The 18,929-nt window shown below is 32.2% G+C and overlaps 1 protein-coding gene across 9 annotated transcripts in view; it reads left to right on the forward strand.

The window, feature by feature from the left end:
• LOC130893140 (CLIP-associating protein) overlaps positions 1-16,443 on the forward strand; it is a 29,649-nt gene extending 13,206 nt beyond the window's left edge. For 6 of the 9 annotated variants that reach the window (XM_057798986.1, XM_057798987.1, XM_057798989.1 and 3 more), the window contains 11 exons: positions 2,768-2,854; positions 2,918-3,198; positions 3,640-3,774; positions 5,964-6,023; positions 6,281-6,691; positions 8,467-8,899; positions 8,953-9,168; positions 10,877-11,024; positions 11,084-11,261; positions 12,362-12,565; positions 12,618-16,443. In XM_057798986.1, the coding sequence (XP_057654969.1) occupies positions 2,768-2,854; positions 2,918-3,198; positions 3,640-3,774; positions 5,964-6,023; positions 6,281-6,691; positions 8,467-8,899; positions 8,953-9,168; positions 10,877-11,024; positions 11,084-11,261; positions 12,362-12,565; positions 12,618-12,815 (2,351 nt within the window). In that variant the 3' untranslated portion in view covers positions 12,816-16,443. The remainder of the gene's footprint in view (positions 1-2,767; positions 2,855-2,917; positions 3,199-3,639; positions 3,775-5,963; positions 6,024-6,280; positions 6,692-8,466; positions 8,900-8,952; positions 9,169-10,876; positions 11,025-11,083; positions 11,262-12,361; positions 12,566-12,617) is intronic. The other 3 variants (XM_057798990.1, XM_057798992.1, XM_057798993.1) reach the window with 1 other exon arrangement.
• The last annotated feature ends 2,486 nt before the right edge of the window (positions 16,444-18,929 follow it).

Below are 18,929 nucleotides of genomic sequence, written 5' to 3' on the forward strand. Positions count from 1 at the left end.
TAATTATTAATAATCAAATTATTACTTATATAAAATTATTAATATAACATTTATTTTCTCGTATTAATTTGTTTTATTTTTATAAAAAAATTACTGCGAACTAATCATGACATTCAACTTTGTCAAAATTTAATTTTTGTTTTTATTAAAAATTCATTTTCAAATAAAGTATTAAATTATTTCTAGTAGCATTAAATATTGCAGTAGGAGCTAGTCCGGTACTGCGGTTTGTTTACTTGAAGTAACTTGACGAGTTCGCTCGAGAAGGTAAACAAACAGCAGGACCGGTTCGGTTCGGATCGACTCTGTCGACTAATTACCAAAATCACCAAATATTTTTTGATTCTAAAATTTTTATTATGATATAGAATGATTTTATTAACAAAGTTGAAAGTTATTAATGTTGCTTATCATGAAACTGACTTCGTCTTGACTACATTTTTTTGTATAGTTTATTCAACAGAAAATTTCAAACAATAAAACGAAAATTTTTTTGTTAATAGTTCAAGTTTTGATCTACCTGTTATTTTAAACATTCCCTTTTTGCTGATCTTTATCTATACAGGGTGACCTAAATTATATTCCGTAAATATTTTGTGTTATGTTCCCGAATATGTGGAAAATTTTCTCGTATTCACGTTTTTCTTTATTTGTATAAATTATATTGTATATTTGTATAAATTACTACGATATCAACACAACCCTTAAAATTATCAAAATTTTATCACGTTTGTGTTAAAAATAAATAATAAAAAGTATGAAGCTCATGAACCAGTCCGGTACTGCGGTTTGTTTAATGGAACTAACAGGTTCGCTCGAGAATGTAAACAAACCGCAGGACCGGACTAGCTCGGACAGTCCCGTCGACAAATTATTGATAAAACTGAAATAACTTTGGTTATGAAATTATTTTTTATAGATCATTCAATGATTTGAATTCCATACAGAGTGACCTATGCTATATTTCTCGAATATTTTTCATTTTATCCCCAAATATATGGAAAACTCGTACTTTTACTCATTTTTCTTCATTTGTTCTAATTCTCTAGTACCACTCCTTTTTACTTAAAAAACAACATTGCTGCGAGAGAGAAACTTGTAAATTTATCAAAATTTTACGCCATTTGTGTTGAAAAATTATTTTTACATGGTTAAAAATATTTGTCACATTTCTTTTAAGCGAGTCCGGTACTGCGGTTTGTTTACTAGACGTATGTTGACTGGTTCGCTCAAGAATGTAAACAAACCGCAGGACCGGACTAGCTCGGACGGTTCCGTCGACAAATTATTGATAAAACTAGAATAAACTGATACTTTGGTTATGAAATTATTTTGTTATAGATCATTCAATGATTTTTTTAATGATTTGAATTCCATACAGAGTGACCTATGCTATATTTCTCGAATATTTTTCATTTTATCCCCAAATATATGGAAAACTCGTACTTTTACTCATTTTTCTTCATTTGTTCTAATTCTCTAGTACCACTCCTTTTTACATAAAAAATAACATTGCTGCGAGAGAGAAACTTGTAAATTTATCAAAATTTTACGCCATTTGTGTTGAAAAATTATTTTTACATGGTTAAAAATATTTGTCACATTTCTTTTAAGCGAGTCCGGTACTGCGGTTTGTTTACTAGACGTATGTTGACTGGTTCGCTCAAGAATGTAAACAAACCGCAGGACCGGTCTAGCTCGGATGGTTTTGTCGACGAATTATCAGAAAAACTAAAATTTTTCAAATTCTAAAACTTTGATTATGAAATTATTTTGTTATAGATCATTTAATGATTTTTTTTAATAATATAAATTCTATTCTGGGTGTCCTATACTATATTTTTTTAATATTTTGTGTTTTATTCTCAAATATATGAAAGACTGTTTCATGTTCACATTTTTCTTTAATTGTATCAATTCTATATTATCGCCCTCCTTTTTATATGAAATTTCTGCGAGAGTTATATAGCTTGAATTAATTACGCCATTTGTATAGAAAATTTATTTTCAAATGGCTCAAAATAATTTTCAGAGTAGACTTTTAAGCCAGTCCGGTACTGCGGTTTGTTTACTGGAAGTAACTTGACAGGTGACAGATTCGCCGGAGAATGTAAACAAACAGCAGGACCGGACTAGCTCGGACGGTTCCGTCAACGAATTATCAAAAAAAAATTTCAAATTCTAAAACTTTGAATTGGAATTGAAAATTGAAAACAAACTATGCAAAATATTAAGTTGAGACTTACCGGGGGAGTTTAATGGAAACATTTAATAGCTTTTCTACCTTATGGTACATTTTTTAGACCCCAAAAAGTATTTTTTTTCCTTTAAACCACCCTCTTATCATTGATGCATTTTGCTTATGCAGTTATCATCCAATTTTCGAATCTATTCAAAAAGGGGACGTAAATTTCATTCGGTATGTAAACCAAAAATATCGAAATGTAAATTTTTTGCAATATTCCATCAAAAACTACCGAAATTTCAATATAAAATATGATGATTGAATTTTTTATTGTTGAAAAAAATTTGTTTCTCCTTTTTTTCTGTTTTTGGGTACGTTCCACTCGATTCCCATACTATTTCTAATGGTCCAGTGTTAACCGTTTCCATCAAACTACCATATTATGAGCATCCAACGCTCAAAATGTGCGTTCCAACCATAACTTCACGTTAATAAAATCAAAATTTCAACTGTCGTTAAGTGGAACGTACCTCTAGATAAATAAATGACTTTTTCATACATATTTTGTTCCGGATATTACAGCAAGGCCTAAAAGAGCACCGGATCCGGTGGTGACTTCGTCTCCGGAACGCATGAGCAGAACCAGAAACCGCAATTCACAATCACAACGTAAATATCTATATTCTCATCGAACTGTCATTTCACTGTCATTTTTTTTTGTTTTTTTTTTAGCGACCAGTCGATCAGGTTCCCCGAATTCCCGATTGGGGTACATGTATCACAGGGTTACCGATCACGAATCCTCTCCCCGACCGAGGAAACTATCATCCGGCATACCTAGATCGACTCAAGGCTCCAGGGATACGTCGAGGGAAACTAGTCCGAATAGAAGTTTGAATCGATTCAGGAGAGCCGGCGACAGACCGCCTCTGAGTCCCGCTTCCAGACCGGTATTGGCGCAGAAAATATTGCAACAGAGCAGGGAAGCGGAAAATGCTCTGGCGGACGTTTTCGTAAGTAAAAAAATGTACATGTACGTGTACGCGAATTGGTATGGCTACGTTAACTAGTTCGGGAACGTTATAGTTGTGGGATCGTGGCAATCAAACACCAAACTTTTTCACATGTATTCCAAGCTTTCGGATAACTAACTTGTTCGTCATCGGGGACCGAAATTATAGTCGAAATGTAACTTTGTATATATTTAGATGAAAATTTGAAAATTGGTTCTCAAAAAACGGTCATAACATACTGTAAACAGGTGGTAAAAAACAATTATTGGGAATTTGTACCCGGCGCGTCCACCAAATTTTATATTCTGTAAGATGATCGAGCAGGACCGGCTACACGGTCCTTGTCGTGGACGAGTATTAATAAAAACTGTTTGATTGCCACAATCCCGCAACAATAACGTTTATATACATGAATAATTTTGAGGTTATTTATCGTTTCAGAATTCGTCTGATCACTATAGAGGCACTAGAAAGAATATGAGATCGGTGGATAATCAATCAGATGAATCGGAAACTTCTAGCGTATGTTCGGAGAGGTCTGAGAGATCTTTTGATTCGTTTAGAAGACCTTGCGATGTAAGTTTGATTTTTATCGAAGGGACAATATTTATATCAGTAAATATAAAATTCTGACGCTCTATTTCCCCTAAATTCCGACTAAATCTGTCACTTTTTTTACAAATTCCTTTTCTTTCCTCATCGTGTCCTACTTTTAATAGCGAATCCCGTATCCTAAATTATTATTGTGGGTTCCTTAAAAAATTACAGAATATTTGATGGCTGCGTAGTCTTATAGGGTCAGTAATGAAAAAAAGAAGAATATATTAACCTCTTTATATTATTATTTATAATGAAAAATAATCATTTTGTTCAGTATGTTGGATCATTTTTAGTTTCGCGGCTTTTTGGTTCTAGAAAATCGATTTCGATGAATTTTTTTTTAAATTCATTTATGTCATTATGTACGACAAAAACTAACTTAACTTAATTCTACTTATTTTGAATCTAACTTAATCCTACTTATCTTAAATCTGACCTAATCCTACTTAATTTGAACCTAACCTAACCTCACTTATTTTAGACCTAACCTAACTCTAGTTATTGTAAACCTAACTTAATCCTACTAATTTTGAACCTAACCTAACCTAACTCTAGTTATTGTAAACCTAACTTAATCCTACCCATTTTGAACCAAACCTAATTCTACTAATTTTAAAACTAGCTTAATCCTACTTAATTTGAACCTAACCTAATCCTACTTATTTTAGACCTAACCTAACTCTAGTTATTGTAAACCTAACTTAATCCTACCCATTTTGAACCAAACGTAATCCTACTAATTTTAAAACTAGCTTAATCCTACTTAATTTGAACCCAACCTAATCCTACTTATCTTAAATCTGACCTAATCCTACTTAATTTGAACCTAACCTAATCCTACTTATCTTAAATCTGACCTAACCCTACTTATTTTGAACCTAACCTAACCTAACTCTAGTTATTGTAAACCTAACTTAATCCTACCCATTTTGAACCAAACCTAATCCTACTAATTTTAAAACTAGCTTAATCCTACTTAATTTGAACCTAACCTAATCCTACTTATCTTAAATCTGACCTAACCCTACTTATTTTGAACCTAACCTAACCTAACTCTAGTTATTGTAAACCTAACTTAATCCTACCCATTTTGAACCAAACGTAATCCTACTAATTTTAAAACTAGCTTAATCCTACTTAATTTGAACCTAACCTAATCCTACTTATCTTAAATCTGACCTAATCCTACTTAATTTGAACCTAACCTAATCCTACTTATCTTAAATCTGACTTAATCCTACTTATCTTAAATCTGACCTAATCCTACTTATTTTGAACCTAACCTAACCCTACTTATTTTAGACCTAACCTAACTCTAGTTATTGTAAACCTAACTTAATCCTACCCATTTAGAACCAAACCTAATCCTACTAATTTTAAAACTAGCTTAATCCTACTTATCGTAAATCTGACCTAATCCTATTTATTTCAAACCCTTTTTTTCCCTATAAGTTGAGGCGTGAGCTTATACCAAAATGCAGTGCCATGCATCCTTGTGGGATTTTCACAATACTAGACTATCCACTTCAATGTATAGCACCGAATCCTACTCATTTTAAACTTAATCTAACCCTACTTATTGCAAACTTAATTCAACTCCACTTATTTTAAACCTAACCTCAATCTCAATTCTCTCTAACATTAGAGGTTAGGTTTTGTCGTTTTGAGCTGTAGAATTATAAAAAATTGTTATTTTTGTATTATTTTTTTTCAAATTCACTGTTTTTTTAGTGTATATTAAAAAAAAAAATAAATTTTCATTCGATTCCTTATAAAAAAGTCTATAAATTTAGCATTTATTGGAATGTAACTTTAACCGAATGTACATTGATTAACCGAAAAAAACAAATATTTTCATAAGCATCAATAACCTAGAGCTAAAAATTATCTATTTGTATTTTTTGATCCCATAAAGTCGTTTAATGACAAAAAAATCATTGATGAAATTTTTTAGAATACTAAATACACATTTTACAACTTCTACATCAACATTCTGGTCTTTCGAGCCTTCCGTATACGGCTCGAAGGACCAACCAACAAAATGTTAATTTTATAACCTCACACATCCAATATTAAACAACTTTTGGGGTCAACTTCATATATATGCTTAGCACAATCTCATTTTAAATTCATCGTGTGTTTCATTTTATCATTTTTATGTCAAGTCGTATTCGTGGAGTGGCTCACAGCAAAGATTATCAAGAGATCTGTGGGAACCGTCTCGAGTGAGTAAAAACTCATTATCTAGCTTGCTTAGTAGATCTACATTTGCATGGTACTAGTGCTACAGCTACAAATCTTCTTTTTTTTCCATATCGAACTATTAACATTAAAAATATTTAACTGCAACTTTTTCCGTTAACAATTTTTAGTCGATTAACATTGTTCCGGATCCCACCTAGGTGGAGAAGAAGGCTCTTCGTAACACAAGCTACCAAATAAACCGTGTCGGTTAATTTATTTTTTTCTTTTTCTTTTCCAGGATATAAATCAAATAATAGCACTGTGCGCCAGCACCAATTGGCAAGAAAGGAAAGACGGTCTGTTGTCTTTACAATATTATCTCAGTACCGAAATACCATTGACCCCCGGAGAGTTGAAGCACCTAACCGAAATATTCACTAGGATGTTTATGGATTCCCACACGAAGGGATTGAGCGTTTTTCTCGATACTCTAAACGAAATAATTAGATCTTACAAATCGGAATTGGAATTTTGGTTGTACGTACTACTGCAGAGGGTGTTCGTTAAAATCGGAACCGAAACTTTAAGTTCCATACAGGGGAAATTGATGTCCACTTTGGATCTCATAAAAATCAGTTTTCCCGGAAAATTGTTGATAGCTAACGTTTACAGGTTTCTCATAGATGCCACGCAAACGCCAAATACGAAGGTCAGTATATTTTCCATCTTATCTCATTATCTCATTTTTCCTGGAATTCTCTATTTGTCATATAACACAACGTTGTAGCCTTCTAATTATCATATTGCTACTTTCTAGCCTTTAATGGTACGCTAAATCTACTTAATAGCCTTTAAAGGAGTACTAAACCTGTTTTCTAGCCTTGTAAGATAATGTTTATCCTATTTTTTAGCCTTTGAGTGTATATCAAGGCTACTATTAAATAATTATAATGGCAATGATACATTTTTCCTTTCCTTTCAACGTTATAGCCTTTCAATGATCATATTACAACTTTCTAGCTTTTTATAGAACGCTAAACCTACTTCCTAGCCTTTAAAAGAATACTAAATCTGTTTTCTAGCCTTTTAGATAATTTTAATGCTACTTATAGAGCACAATGCTGCTTTCTAAAACTTCAGAGAAGTGTAATGTTACTTGTTAGCTTTAGGGAATATTGTGCCTCTCAGAGAATCAACATGTTACTTTCTAGCCTTTTAAATAATCATAATGCTTCTTTCTAATCTTTTAGAGAATTGTAATTACACTTTCTAGTTTTTTAGAGAATAGTAAGTATGCTTTTTAGCCTTTTAGGGAGGACTAAATCTGCTTTCCAGCCTTTTAGAGAATGTTTACCTCACTCTCTAGCCTTTCAGTGCACCGTAAAGCTACTTTACAGCCTTTTAGAGAATTATAATGACACTTTCTAGCCTTTTAAAGAAGCATAGGATACTTTATGTGTATTCATAGATCATTTTTGAATTTTCTACCAAATATATATTGTATTGTTACTTTTTAGCCTTTTAGAGAATGTTGACCTCACTTTCTAGCCTTTCAGTGGACCATAAAGCTACTTTACAGCCTTTTAGAGATTAAAAAAGACACTTTCTAACCTTTTATAGAATGTTTACCTCACTTTCTAGCCTTTCAGGGCATCATAAAGCTACTTTACAGCCTTTTAGAGATTGATAATGACACTTTCTAACCTTTTAGAGAATGTTTACCTCACTTTCTAGCCTTTCAGGGCATCATAAAGCTACTTTACAGCCTTTTAGAGATTAAAAAAGACACTTTCTAACCTTTTATAGAATGTTTACCTCACTTTCTAGCCTTTCAGGGCATCATAAAGCTACTTTACAGCCTTTTAGAGATTGATAATGACACTTTCTAACCTTTTAGAGAATGTTTACCTCACTTTCTAGCCTTTCAGGGCATCATAAAGCTACTTTACAGCCTTTTAGAGATTAAAAAAGACACTTTCTAACCTTTTAGAGAATGTTTACCTCACTTTCTAGCCTTTCAGGGCATCATAAAGCTACTTTACAGCCTTTTAGAGATTGATAATGACACTTTCTAACCTTTTAGAGAATGTTTACCTCACTTTCTAGCCTTTCAGAGGATCTTAAAGCTACTTTACAGCCTTTTAGAGATTAAAAAAGACACTTTCTAACCTTTTATAGAATGTTTACCTCACTTTCTAGCCTTTCAGGGCATCATAAAGCTACTTTACAGCCTTTTAGAGATTAAAAAAGACACTTTCTAACCTTTTAGAGAATATTTACCACACTTTCTAGCCTTTCAGAGGATCTTAAAGCTACTTTACAGCCTTTTAGAGATTAAAAAAGACACTTTCTAACCTTTTATATAACATTCATATATAACCGTTCAATTTTTCCGAACTCCTCTGTTGTACTTCTTTTAACAATTAAAAACATTCACACATATATATTTTTCACAATTTTCTACGATTCTCTCCATATTTCCAGGTGAAGAATGTCGTTTTGAACACCCTCTCTTCGTTATGTAACGATCCAGATAACGCCCAATACATTTCCCAATCACCGGCCAGTCAAGCTCTCCAAAAAATCATCACGTACGCTCAAGATACCAAATCAGCCGAAACGCGACACGCCGCCAAACAATGTATCGTAGCTTTATGGAACTGCAACACACCGCAAGTAACGATGCTATTGGCCGAATTACCCAAAGAACAACAGGACCTGGCTTCGAGCGTAGTCCACAGCCATATGAGGAAAAGTTCGACGGGCAGCGAACCGGGAAGTCCGATGGCGATAGCAAGTCCCAAGCCCCTTTCGCCGGGCGTTTCGCCTTTAAGAGACGGCTTGGACCAAGAGGAATTCCACAGGAGATTGAGGAGAACCACCGCCGAAATTCAAAATTACAGTTTCGAAGCGATAAGTAAGAACATCGAAGCGAATCGCGAAGGCTCTATTTCTAATTGCGTTTCGTAGGTTCCAAATTGGATAGAGACAGAGATACGACTTCGCAAGATTCCGGTATATCGCAGATGTCGGCGGGAAATGACGTCGCCAGAGACGAAAGATTATTGGAAGAACAAATGGAGGAATTGTCGATTAGACCAAATTTTGCTATTAGATCCGGTTCGAGGTCTTTGCCGTATTCGGCGGTTAACGGCGAAACGGACACCAACAGTTTTAGAAGCTTAGGTACGTATTCGATCATCGTCGGCCGATCTGCAGCGCTATAACCTCGTCGTCGTTGAATCGGCAGTTTGTCGTTCCTGGTCATCATCTTCTTAGTTGGTATGCTCGAGAATCTTTTGGGTCGTTTCTCCAGTGATGATTCTTCGGTGATTTACTCCGAAATGTGAAGTCGCCGCCCCTTTTTTTGTCGAAATCGTCCGTTTCCTCATCGATATACTCCGGTAGCTGCATCTGGTGCCTTGCAATCCCGCGATACGAGCGACGGTCCTATTGGTATTGAGGACTCGCTTTTTTCGTTCAATCCAGTTCGTCGCGTTAGCTTCGAACCAATCAGTGTACCGTAGAGATACATTTCGAGACCGAAGAAGATTTTTATCGACTCTAGATTGACGGTCCGCTTCGAATTTGATATTTTCAACCATCGTTCTGTGCATTCGGTCGATTGTTTTGTCGCTGTTCTCTAGCTTGATCAGTTCTAGTACTTTCTGGTGACGTGTCTTTAATTTTACTGTCTGGATTAGCCAGTGGGCGTCGCCAAATGCACCTTTCTTCACTATAAGGTGAAAAGGAACGCCTCTAAGGGTGTGGTGAGGCAGGTTGACATTGCACCTGTAACACCTGTTGAATCTTGTTCACTTTTCTCCGACCTGTTGGTCAGTACAGTTTTTTCTAATCTGTTTGTTTGTTCAGTTTTTTCTAATCTGTTGATTTGTTTATTTGTCTTTTCCGAGCTGTTGATTTGTTCAGTTTTTTCCGAGCTGTTGATTTGTTCGGTTTTTTCCAATCTGTTTGTTTGTTCAGTTTTTTCTAATCTGTTGGTTTCTTAAATTTTTTCTGATCTGTTGGTTTGTTCGGTTTTTTTCTAATCTGTTGATTTGTACAGTTTGTTCTAATCTGTTGGTTTGTTCAGTTTTTTCTAATCTGTTGGTTTGTTAAATTTTTTCTAATCTGTTGGTTTGTTCGGTTTTTTTCTAATCCGTTGATTTGTACAGTTTGTTCTAATCTGTTGGTTTGTTCAGTTTTTTCTAATCTGTTGGTTTGTTAAATTTTTTCTAATCTGTTGGTTGGTTAAATTTTTTCTAATCTGTTGGTTTGTTAAATTTTTTCTAATCTGTTGGTTTGTTAAATTTTTTCTAATCTGTTGGTTTGTTCGGTTTTTTCTAATCTGTTGATTTGTACAGTTTGTTCTAATCTGTTGGTTTGTTCAGTTTTTTCTAATCTGTTGATTTGTTCGGTTTTTTCTAATCTGTTGGTTTGTTCGGTTTTTTCCAATCTGTTTGTTTGTTCAGTTTTTTCTAATCTGTTGGTTTGTTAAATTTTTTCTAATCTGTTGGTTTGTTCGGTTTTTTCTAATCTGTTGATTTGTACAGTTTGTTCTAATCTGTTGGTTTGTTCAGTTTTTTCTAATCTGTTGGTTTGTTCGGTTTTTTTCTAATCTGTTGATTTGTACAGTTTGTTCTAATCTGTTGGTTTGTTCAGTTTTTTCTAATCTGTTGATTTGTACGGTTTTTTCTAATCTGTTGGTTTGTTCGGTTTTTTCTGATCTGTTGGTTTGTTCAGTTTTTTTCTAATCTGTTGGTTTGTACAAGTTCTTTTTAAGCGATGCTTCTATAGTATCGTTCTCCATAGTTTTCAAAAGGAAAAACGACTCGAGGCTGATCAATTGTTTTTTCTGGTTTTTGTTTTTTTATTTTTGTGGTTGATTTTTTAGGTGAAATAAAAGATGCCGAACAGATCATATCGGATATAATACAAAATTGTTGTTCTCCTATACCGAATGAGGAAAAGTGTAAGATGTTGTCTCAACTGCACGACCTCATTAAAAACGGCCAAACCGAATACATAAAGAAGAATTTTAAGTGAGTTGTAGGTAATTTTCGCGGAAAAATATGATTTTTTAACGGTTGATTTTCGATAGGAAAATATTGAGGATTCTGATAAATGCTTTGAACGAAAAGGATACGATGATACAAGTGACTGCGCTCCAGACGCTCAGAACCGTATTCCAGACGGAGGATTTGAAAGATTGCTGGAACAATTTCATCGAATTGATTACTATGAAGGTACTCGAGGCTCATAATGATGAAAAAAGGGAGGTGAGTCGAAATAATATGAGTTTTCCAAAATTCTTGAAGAATCTACCAGGACCGGCTTCACGGTCCATGTCGTGGACTAATTTGTAACGATATTTTTCGGGAAGTTGTTTAAAATGGAATTTGACGATAAAAAAATGTTTAAAATTCTGAAACAATTTGAAATTTTAGGAAAAAAATGTTTGAAATTGTTTGTTTTGACATAACCTCAAATTTTTTGGTCGTTTTATGACATTAACCTCAAAATTTACAAGCAAACTTAATGTATGAGTTTTTTTCTAGTACAAAATGTGCAAAAATCTGTTTTCAATGTTCAAAATATCAAAATTTTTGCAACAATTTCAAATTCCACTAAAAATATATTTGAAATTGTTCGTTGTATGACATAACCTCAAAATTTACAAGAAATTGAACCTCTTGACGTCATTGGGCAAACTGCAGGGCTCTTAGATGACATTTTCTGCAGTGTCCAGTCAAAATTCGTGGTTGTTTGTGTGAAACAGTTAATTGATAACAGAGGCAGAAGGTCCATCTATGACGTACCTTACGTTTACCCATGTTTGGTGTTTCTATTCATCTTTGGAGAGTTTGTCGTACGAGCAGATTACTCAGATATGTAATAGCTACACCAAAAGTGAATTATAGGTCCATTAGTAGTTTTGCAGTTTCCAAAACTTCGCCCTTAAGACTTTTTCCACTTCAGCAAAAGCGTAGAGTACACCGTTTCAGCTATTACGGCAGCTCTACATTCCATGATAGCGAATACTTCGTCTTGGAAGACAGTGGCATATTGTCCAAGTTAAAAAAAATCACTTGAGGACCAAGACATTCAACCTAGAGTCATGTTCTTTGTCTTCTCAAAAGACATCGGTCTTTGGTTAAACCAAACCGTTGAGGATATTCAACCTATATGGTGTCATCATGGTTTCGAATTGAATCATTAAGTCCAAAGTGGGATTTTAAGGGTCCTAATTATGGGAGACTCCAGTTACACTTTAGTTTTCACTTTTTCCGCCATAAGATGGCTCCGTAGGTGACAAGGGGTTTAATAATCGAAGTGGTGGTATATAATACAGTGTATCTAAAAGCTTTTCGGTTTTTAGGTTATGAAAGAAGCCGAATTAACAGCTGCGGCGATGACGGTAGGTCCTTTTGAGAAGATCGTCGAAACTGTAGCACCAATAATCAGTACTAGTCATTATCCTCCATTATTGGGTGCCATAAAAATGTTAGCCAAGTTAGTTGAGGCTCATCCGAACGAAGTGGCCGATGAACACTTGTCGAAAATAATGCCGGGACTCATTAAGGTAAGTATACTTTTATTAAATTAAGGTAAATTATATTTATTTCTATTCGTAGGGCACTGATCACACCGAGAGTCCCGTTAGGAAGAGTTCGATATTTTGTATGGTCGCTTTACATAAGGCTGTGGGAGAACAGAGACTTTCTTCGTACATCACACATCTATCGGGAAGCAAAATCAAATTGTTGAGATTGTACATCGATAGATCAGAACATAATTCCGTTTCTAGTACTACCAAGAACAACGGTAGCTAACCCTTACAGTAAACAAAAATAAAAGAGACATAACGAGTTATCTTCCAATGACTAATCCCTTATTTTATGTAATAATTTTTTTTTGTAACAAAAGATCACACCGACTAACTTATTCGACTACTGTTATTGGAGCTTTCCCTGTACGAATGTTACCAGGATCTCTTTTCGCTCATTCATCGCTTCTTTAATCTTTTCCGTTGGCTATTTTGGATGGATTCTCTATTTTAGTGATTCGTGTCGAAGTATCGGAATACATAAAAGCTAAAAGAACTACTATTTCTTCATTTTTTTTTTGTATACGTTCAAATCCAATCTTTCCATTTCATTTTCCTCGTTTTCTCATTGTATTTATTATTGACCGAATTGTGTCCATGCCATAACATTTATTTTTTTTATATTATCTTCCATAGGTTTAATATCGGATGTAGTTAGCAGATGTGTCATGAAAAACTTTCCACTGTGACAATTGTTTTGCCCCACACGGTTATAAATATGATTTAACTTCGTTATTTTTTTATTAAATTTAATTTATATACATCACTTTGCAGCTTTTGCTAGCTCTAGGTACACGTTTACATCGGACAAACAAACTGGTTAGCATTTGAAAAGAATTAATGTTCATAAAAGCAAACTATACCTAAAAAATTTAATATTTCGTTATCAGTGTGGATAAAATAATTGAAACTTACAATATTGTTGTAATGGAGGTTTTTCGTTTTATATATATTTTGAAAATTAATTATAACGACAACTATCCAAGAAAAAAAAACATTAATTTAATTATCGACTAATTATTTGTTACAATTAACAAATTGTTTTTAATTATTTTCTATTAATTATTATCTGTTTGATTTGGATGTGATTATTAATTTTTTGAGAGGGTATATTATGTCGTGCCTTCCCTTTAGAACAGTATATGTCGTAAAACATTTCGAGTAGGGTTGTACACCGTATTTTTTCTATATGTTATATTTTATCGTGATCATTTTTTTGATAAAATAGAAGTATAAACAATTTTCATCATGAAATATTGATACTGACACCAAAAATGTCTAAACGAACCCTCTTAAGTCCCCTAGCACTTTTTTTATCATCCCAGTTTCCATTCCACGTTTTTATTTAAATATTTACATTTCAATGCTCCATTTTGTTGAAAACGGTACATTTGAACTACTCCAAAATTTATTGATGATGTGTTGAAATTGTATTACTCATGTTGAAGTTGGTACCTACAAAGTGTCTATCTTACTTTCTAACAGTAACTTTTTGTTCAAGACAGGATAATGCAGGACATTTCCTTCCAATCAGCTTTTTTTAATTCATTTTCCAAAACTATACTGATAGACTGATTCGATATGCGGATATAAAATTGGAAATATCTAAAATGGTACATTTGAACTACCCCGTATTATTAATAAAGCATACATATATTTGGTAAAATTGAATAAAAACTGGATTTCTAAATTGTGTAATTTGGTATAATTAGGTTCAAAATTCTTACATTTATGTAAGTAAAAGTTGGGTTTCACTTTTTTCCAAATAAATTTTCTTTTAAAATCTTTCTAGGTTACAATGAACCTTAATTTGGGCACATTTGAACTACTGCACATCAATAAAGCACACACATACATTTTGTAAAATGAAATAAAGACTTGAGTTGAATTCTACTGGGTGTCTAAGTTGAGTAATTCGATTTTATTAAGATCAAAATGTTCAAAAGATAGTATTTTATTTTGTTTTCAAATATTACTCACTCCATCGTGTTGAAATTTTATTTTAAAATCTTCTTGGGTCACAAAGATGCTTAGTTACAAGAATGGTACATTTGAACTACTCCACATTATTAATAAAGCATACGTGCAATCAGTTTAATTGAATCAAGATTTGAGTTCAATTCCACTGGGTCTCTAAATTTAGTAATTTGGTTTTATTAGGTTCAGAAATCCACATTTATGTAACTAAAAGTTAGAGTTCAGTTTTTCTCCAATTAATAATGGTACATTTGATTAAAATTTTCTTTTAAAATCTTTGTAGGTTACAATGAGCCTTGAGTACATTTGAACTACTGCATATTAAACATTATAAAAGCAGACATACGTTTGGTTTCATCGAATAAAGACTTATTCAATTAATCTGAGTCTCATAATTTGAGAAATTGTGTTTTATTTAAGTCAAAATATCTACAAAATAGTATTTTGTTCCAAATTTTTTACAAGTTACAAAAATGGTACATTTGAACTACCATTAACCAATCTAAAGACTAGTTCAATTCAACTGAATCTTGTTGAGTAATTTGATTGTTTTTTCTTCATGGTGGGGTGGATCTTTTTTGTCGGTTTTTAATAACCAGGGGGTTCAGTTTACTGTAAATTTGTTATTTCCGCTTCCTTAAAGTTGCTATTACCATTCCTTTTCGGTGTGTTCATACAATTGGGATAATGTTTATGAGGTTGTTTTAGAGATTTCAATGAGAATTGAGTTTGTTTAAATACCCGAGCATACATTTTACGTTTTTAATGTTGTACATACTGTTTTAAACTGTTTTCGTCTGATGTTTTGAGTGAAATCCATGAAATATTATTAATTTCAACTCAACAGAGTTAAATTGTTTTACATAATGTTTAATTCTGTATTTATCGATCAACCATGAACAGCTTTTTGTATAAATTTTAGTCTTGAATGATGTCTAGAACGATACATCTCTAGTCTTACAATTTCTTAGACTTTCAACCAGTTCACAACATTATGTGATTTTTTTTTAGTTTTATAAAATGTGTATATATCGGATTTTGATGTTATATAGTTGATAAGATTTTGTATGCGTCTTCATTGAACGACATTAAGTTGAAAAATTCATTTTTATGATCTAATTTTGTTATTCCATTAATTTTTGACATCATTTTGTTCCTTTTCTCATTTTTATGTACCTATCGAATTAATCTTCATCGTAGATGTCATCTTTTTATATACTTTCCGAATCCTCTTTCTGTTAGTTTTGTATTTTATACCTGCAAAACTAAAAATCTATTCGTTTCAATAAAATTGTTTATAATGCATTAGTTTTACTTTGTATAATTTAAATATTTTTCATCGTTGTTCTAACTTATACCATTTTAGACATAATAGGCTTCTGCTTTGGGCCCCCATTGTCTATATTTTAATCTACTTATAAAATAAATACATTTTAGTTTTATAGAATTGATATTTATACTTTATTTTATTATTATTTTGTTTAAATCTACTTTGTTGGTCAAAAAATAATGGAATCTCTTGTTGTTTATACTTGATGTTTTAAAAATATTGTTATCAAGAGATGTTTACGTGAATCTAACTTGTTGCGATGGAAGTTTTAATGTTTTCGATAAATTGGTTAACTACAGTATGAGGTTTCTTTCACTTTTTTTATATATAAATTTAAAAATCAAGCTTTTGTGAAATGATATATTTAATATGCCAAAAAAGAAACGATGTATTATTATTAAACGAGACATCATTGAAAGAGTTGTACATATATTTTCGTTAGATATTAGTATATGTAATCTCTAAATAGATTCTCCATGAATGTTAATTTTTGCATCTTCTCATTAATGACTATCCTTTTATGTAATTAATAAATAATGTAACAATTTCAACGAGTTTTATTCATTTCCCGTAACCCCATGTCATAAATGAATAGATCAATTATCGTTTTTGAGAAAAATTATGTAAAAAGACAATAAACAACAGCTAAATAACGAATTTCAAAAAACCTCCATGAACAATTGAAAAATATAAAAGAACATGAGTGAGTTTAATAAAGATTAAAATATCTATCTACATTTAAAGCCATAATTTACAAAATGGTACATTTGAACAACTCCAAATTATTTATTTCTATACATATTTATTAACTATCAGATCTAACACAGTTTGTGAGAAAACTTATTTGAAAAGACAGCTAAATCACAAATTAGTGTCAATAATTAATTTACAATGATCCTTAGAAAAATGGTACATTTGAACTACTCTATATTGTTTATAATATATATCTATAGGTAATCATATTTAAAATAATCATATTTCTCAAAAATATAATTTTTGAGAAAAATTATTCAAAAGGATAATGGACATACAGTTAAATCACAATAGCCGCCACAAGTTTTTGCCAAATTGTTTGAGTTGAATCAAAATAAATAAGAATGTCATAATCTTCAACAGAGTATGTTTAATGTTATCATTATATTTATTTACTGATAACTAATTAATAAATTGCACTAAAAAATGAATAAATCAATTATATATATATACAATATATATGAAAACGAACTAGTATCAATGAAGGAAAAATAATTTTAGACAAAACATTAAAATTTTCACCTACTTTTTTCATATCGAAATGTGACCCTAATCCAATCCGTGTATCCGTAATTAAATTATATTGAGTGAAATGAATAACACAAAATAATTTTCATAATATATTTGTTATAATAACGTTAATTTCTTAAAAATAAAATTTATAATTTAATAATCTGTGAATATAATAGTCCTACAATTTCGAATCAAAATGGTGACAGTTGACAGCGTGTCGGCTTCTTTTTACCAAGTCGCTCGACAGATTAGTTGTACAGCAACTTTCGACCAATTTTTCTTGTTTAATGAATAAAATAAAAATTCTTCCGAGTAAAATAAAACACGAGAAAAGTTTTTTATACGTAGACTACAACAAAATGCGTATATATCTACGTAAGGAAGTATGAAATATTTTATTTTCGCTGTTGAGTTGTTTTCTCAGTGTATTATTATTATTACGTCAGACAGTACATTTTATTTGTAGTATAGTAAACATGTTGTGAAAATGCATTTATTTTAAATATTAATTTTGTCATATGGGATTAGTCGAAAAGGGATGTTTACACTTCAGATTTTTAATAGTGCTTTGATGGTTACCACTTGAAATCTCTTAGGAAGTACTTTAGACCCTTATTAGTATTTCCTACTTGTTTGGTACGATGTTAAATATCGGAAGAATTCTAAAAATCCCATTAACTATAATTTGCTAATGATATTTGTCTACGTTTGATTTGATGATGACTTTTTTGTTAAAAAAAACCTCGTTTCGCTTATATTATACGATAACTGCGTATTCACGTTTATGTTTTGAAAGAAAAACAATATTAAATACAGTAATAACCCTTTTCTATCCTGTACACTCGATCCCGACGAAGGGGATAAAAGTTTGGAGGCGAGAGCGCTCGGGCTGCTAGATTATACTCAATAATTAAATAATTATGCAACGTTTTAGGTGTCTCTCGGGATTCTACCCAGAAAATTGCCTTGGGTTGCGCAATAACGGGCTCTATTCCCTTATGAAATTAATAACGGCGCGAGTGTACTGAAAAGCGACTTCAATCGAATTCGCGATGATGCAGAAAGTTACTAAAACACCTCTACGTACAATGCGGAAAGTTACGACCAATTAGATTTTTTCAATTACTTAAAATTAATCAATGAATGTAAATTTTTTAATAAAAAAAATTACAAATATACACTTTTGACAATTCTCACTGCCGGGTTATGTACGATTAGTGGCTACAGACATGCGCGTTGCATTTCAACATAACCTTGAGACAGTTATATTAAAAATGCAGTGTTGCCAGGTCTAATTTCTCTAGTTTCGTGTTACGTCAAACTATTACAGAGTGGTCTTCATATAGTTTCAAAGACATCAACACCAATCGTCGGGGATACTTTATTATTTCGAATTATATAATTCTTGTGAACAAGTTGAAACGATCTTTTTAGTACTAAAGATGTCTCCACTTATTGCTTATAATATCATTTAGATATCTTTGGAAAGCAGGACTCGGTATTCTCGCCATAACGCTATTTTTGACTCCTGTCATACTTGTCAAATTATAAACGTTTCGATTACAGACGTATTTAAACTAGACTAGCGATTTATAAATTTTATTTGTTGTTTTGCCAATTTTAGAAAGAAAGAAACATAGAATGGAACGAATTATCAGAATCAGTTGATGTCCATTTAGAAATGGCCGCTGTGGGGTAAACAAATGCTTTTGCCGTAACTTTCTGTATGGTTTGTGACGTTATTTATTGGATTTTGGACCTTATTAT

Source organism: Diorhabda carinulata, chromosome 4 (assembly GCF_026250575.1).
Source record: "Diorhabda carinulata isolate Delta chromosome 4, icDioCari1.1, whole genome shotgun sequence".
NCBI classification, from domain to species: domain Eukaryota; kingdom Metazoa; phylum Arthropoda; class Insecta; order Coleoptera; family Chrysomelidae; genus Diorhabda; species Diorhabda carinulata.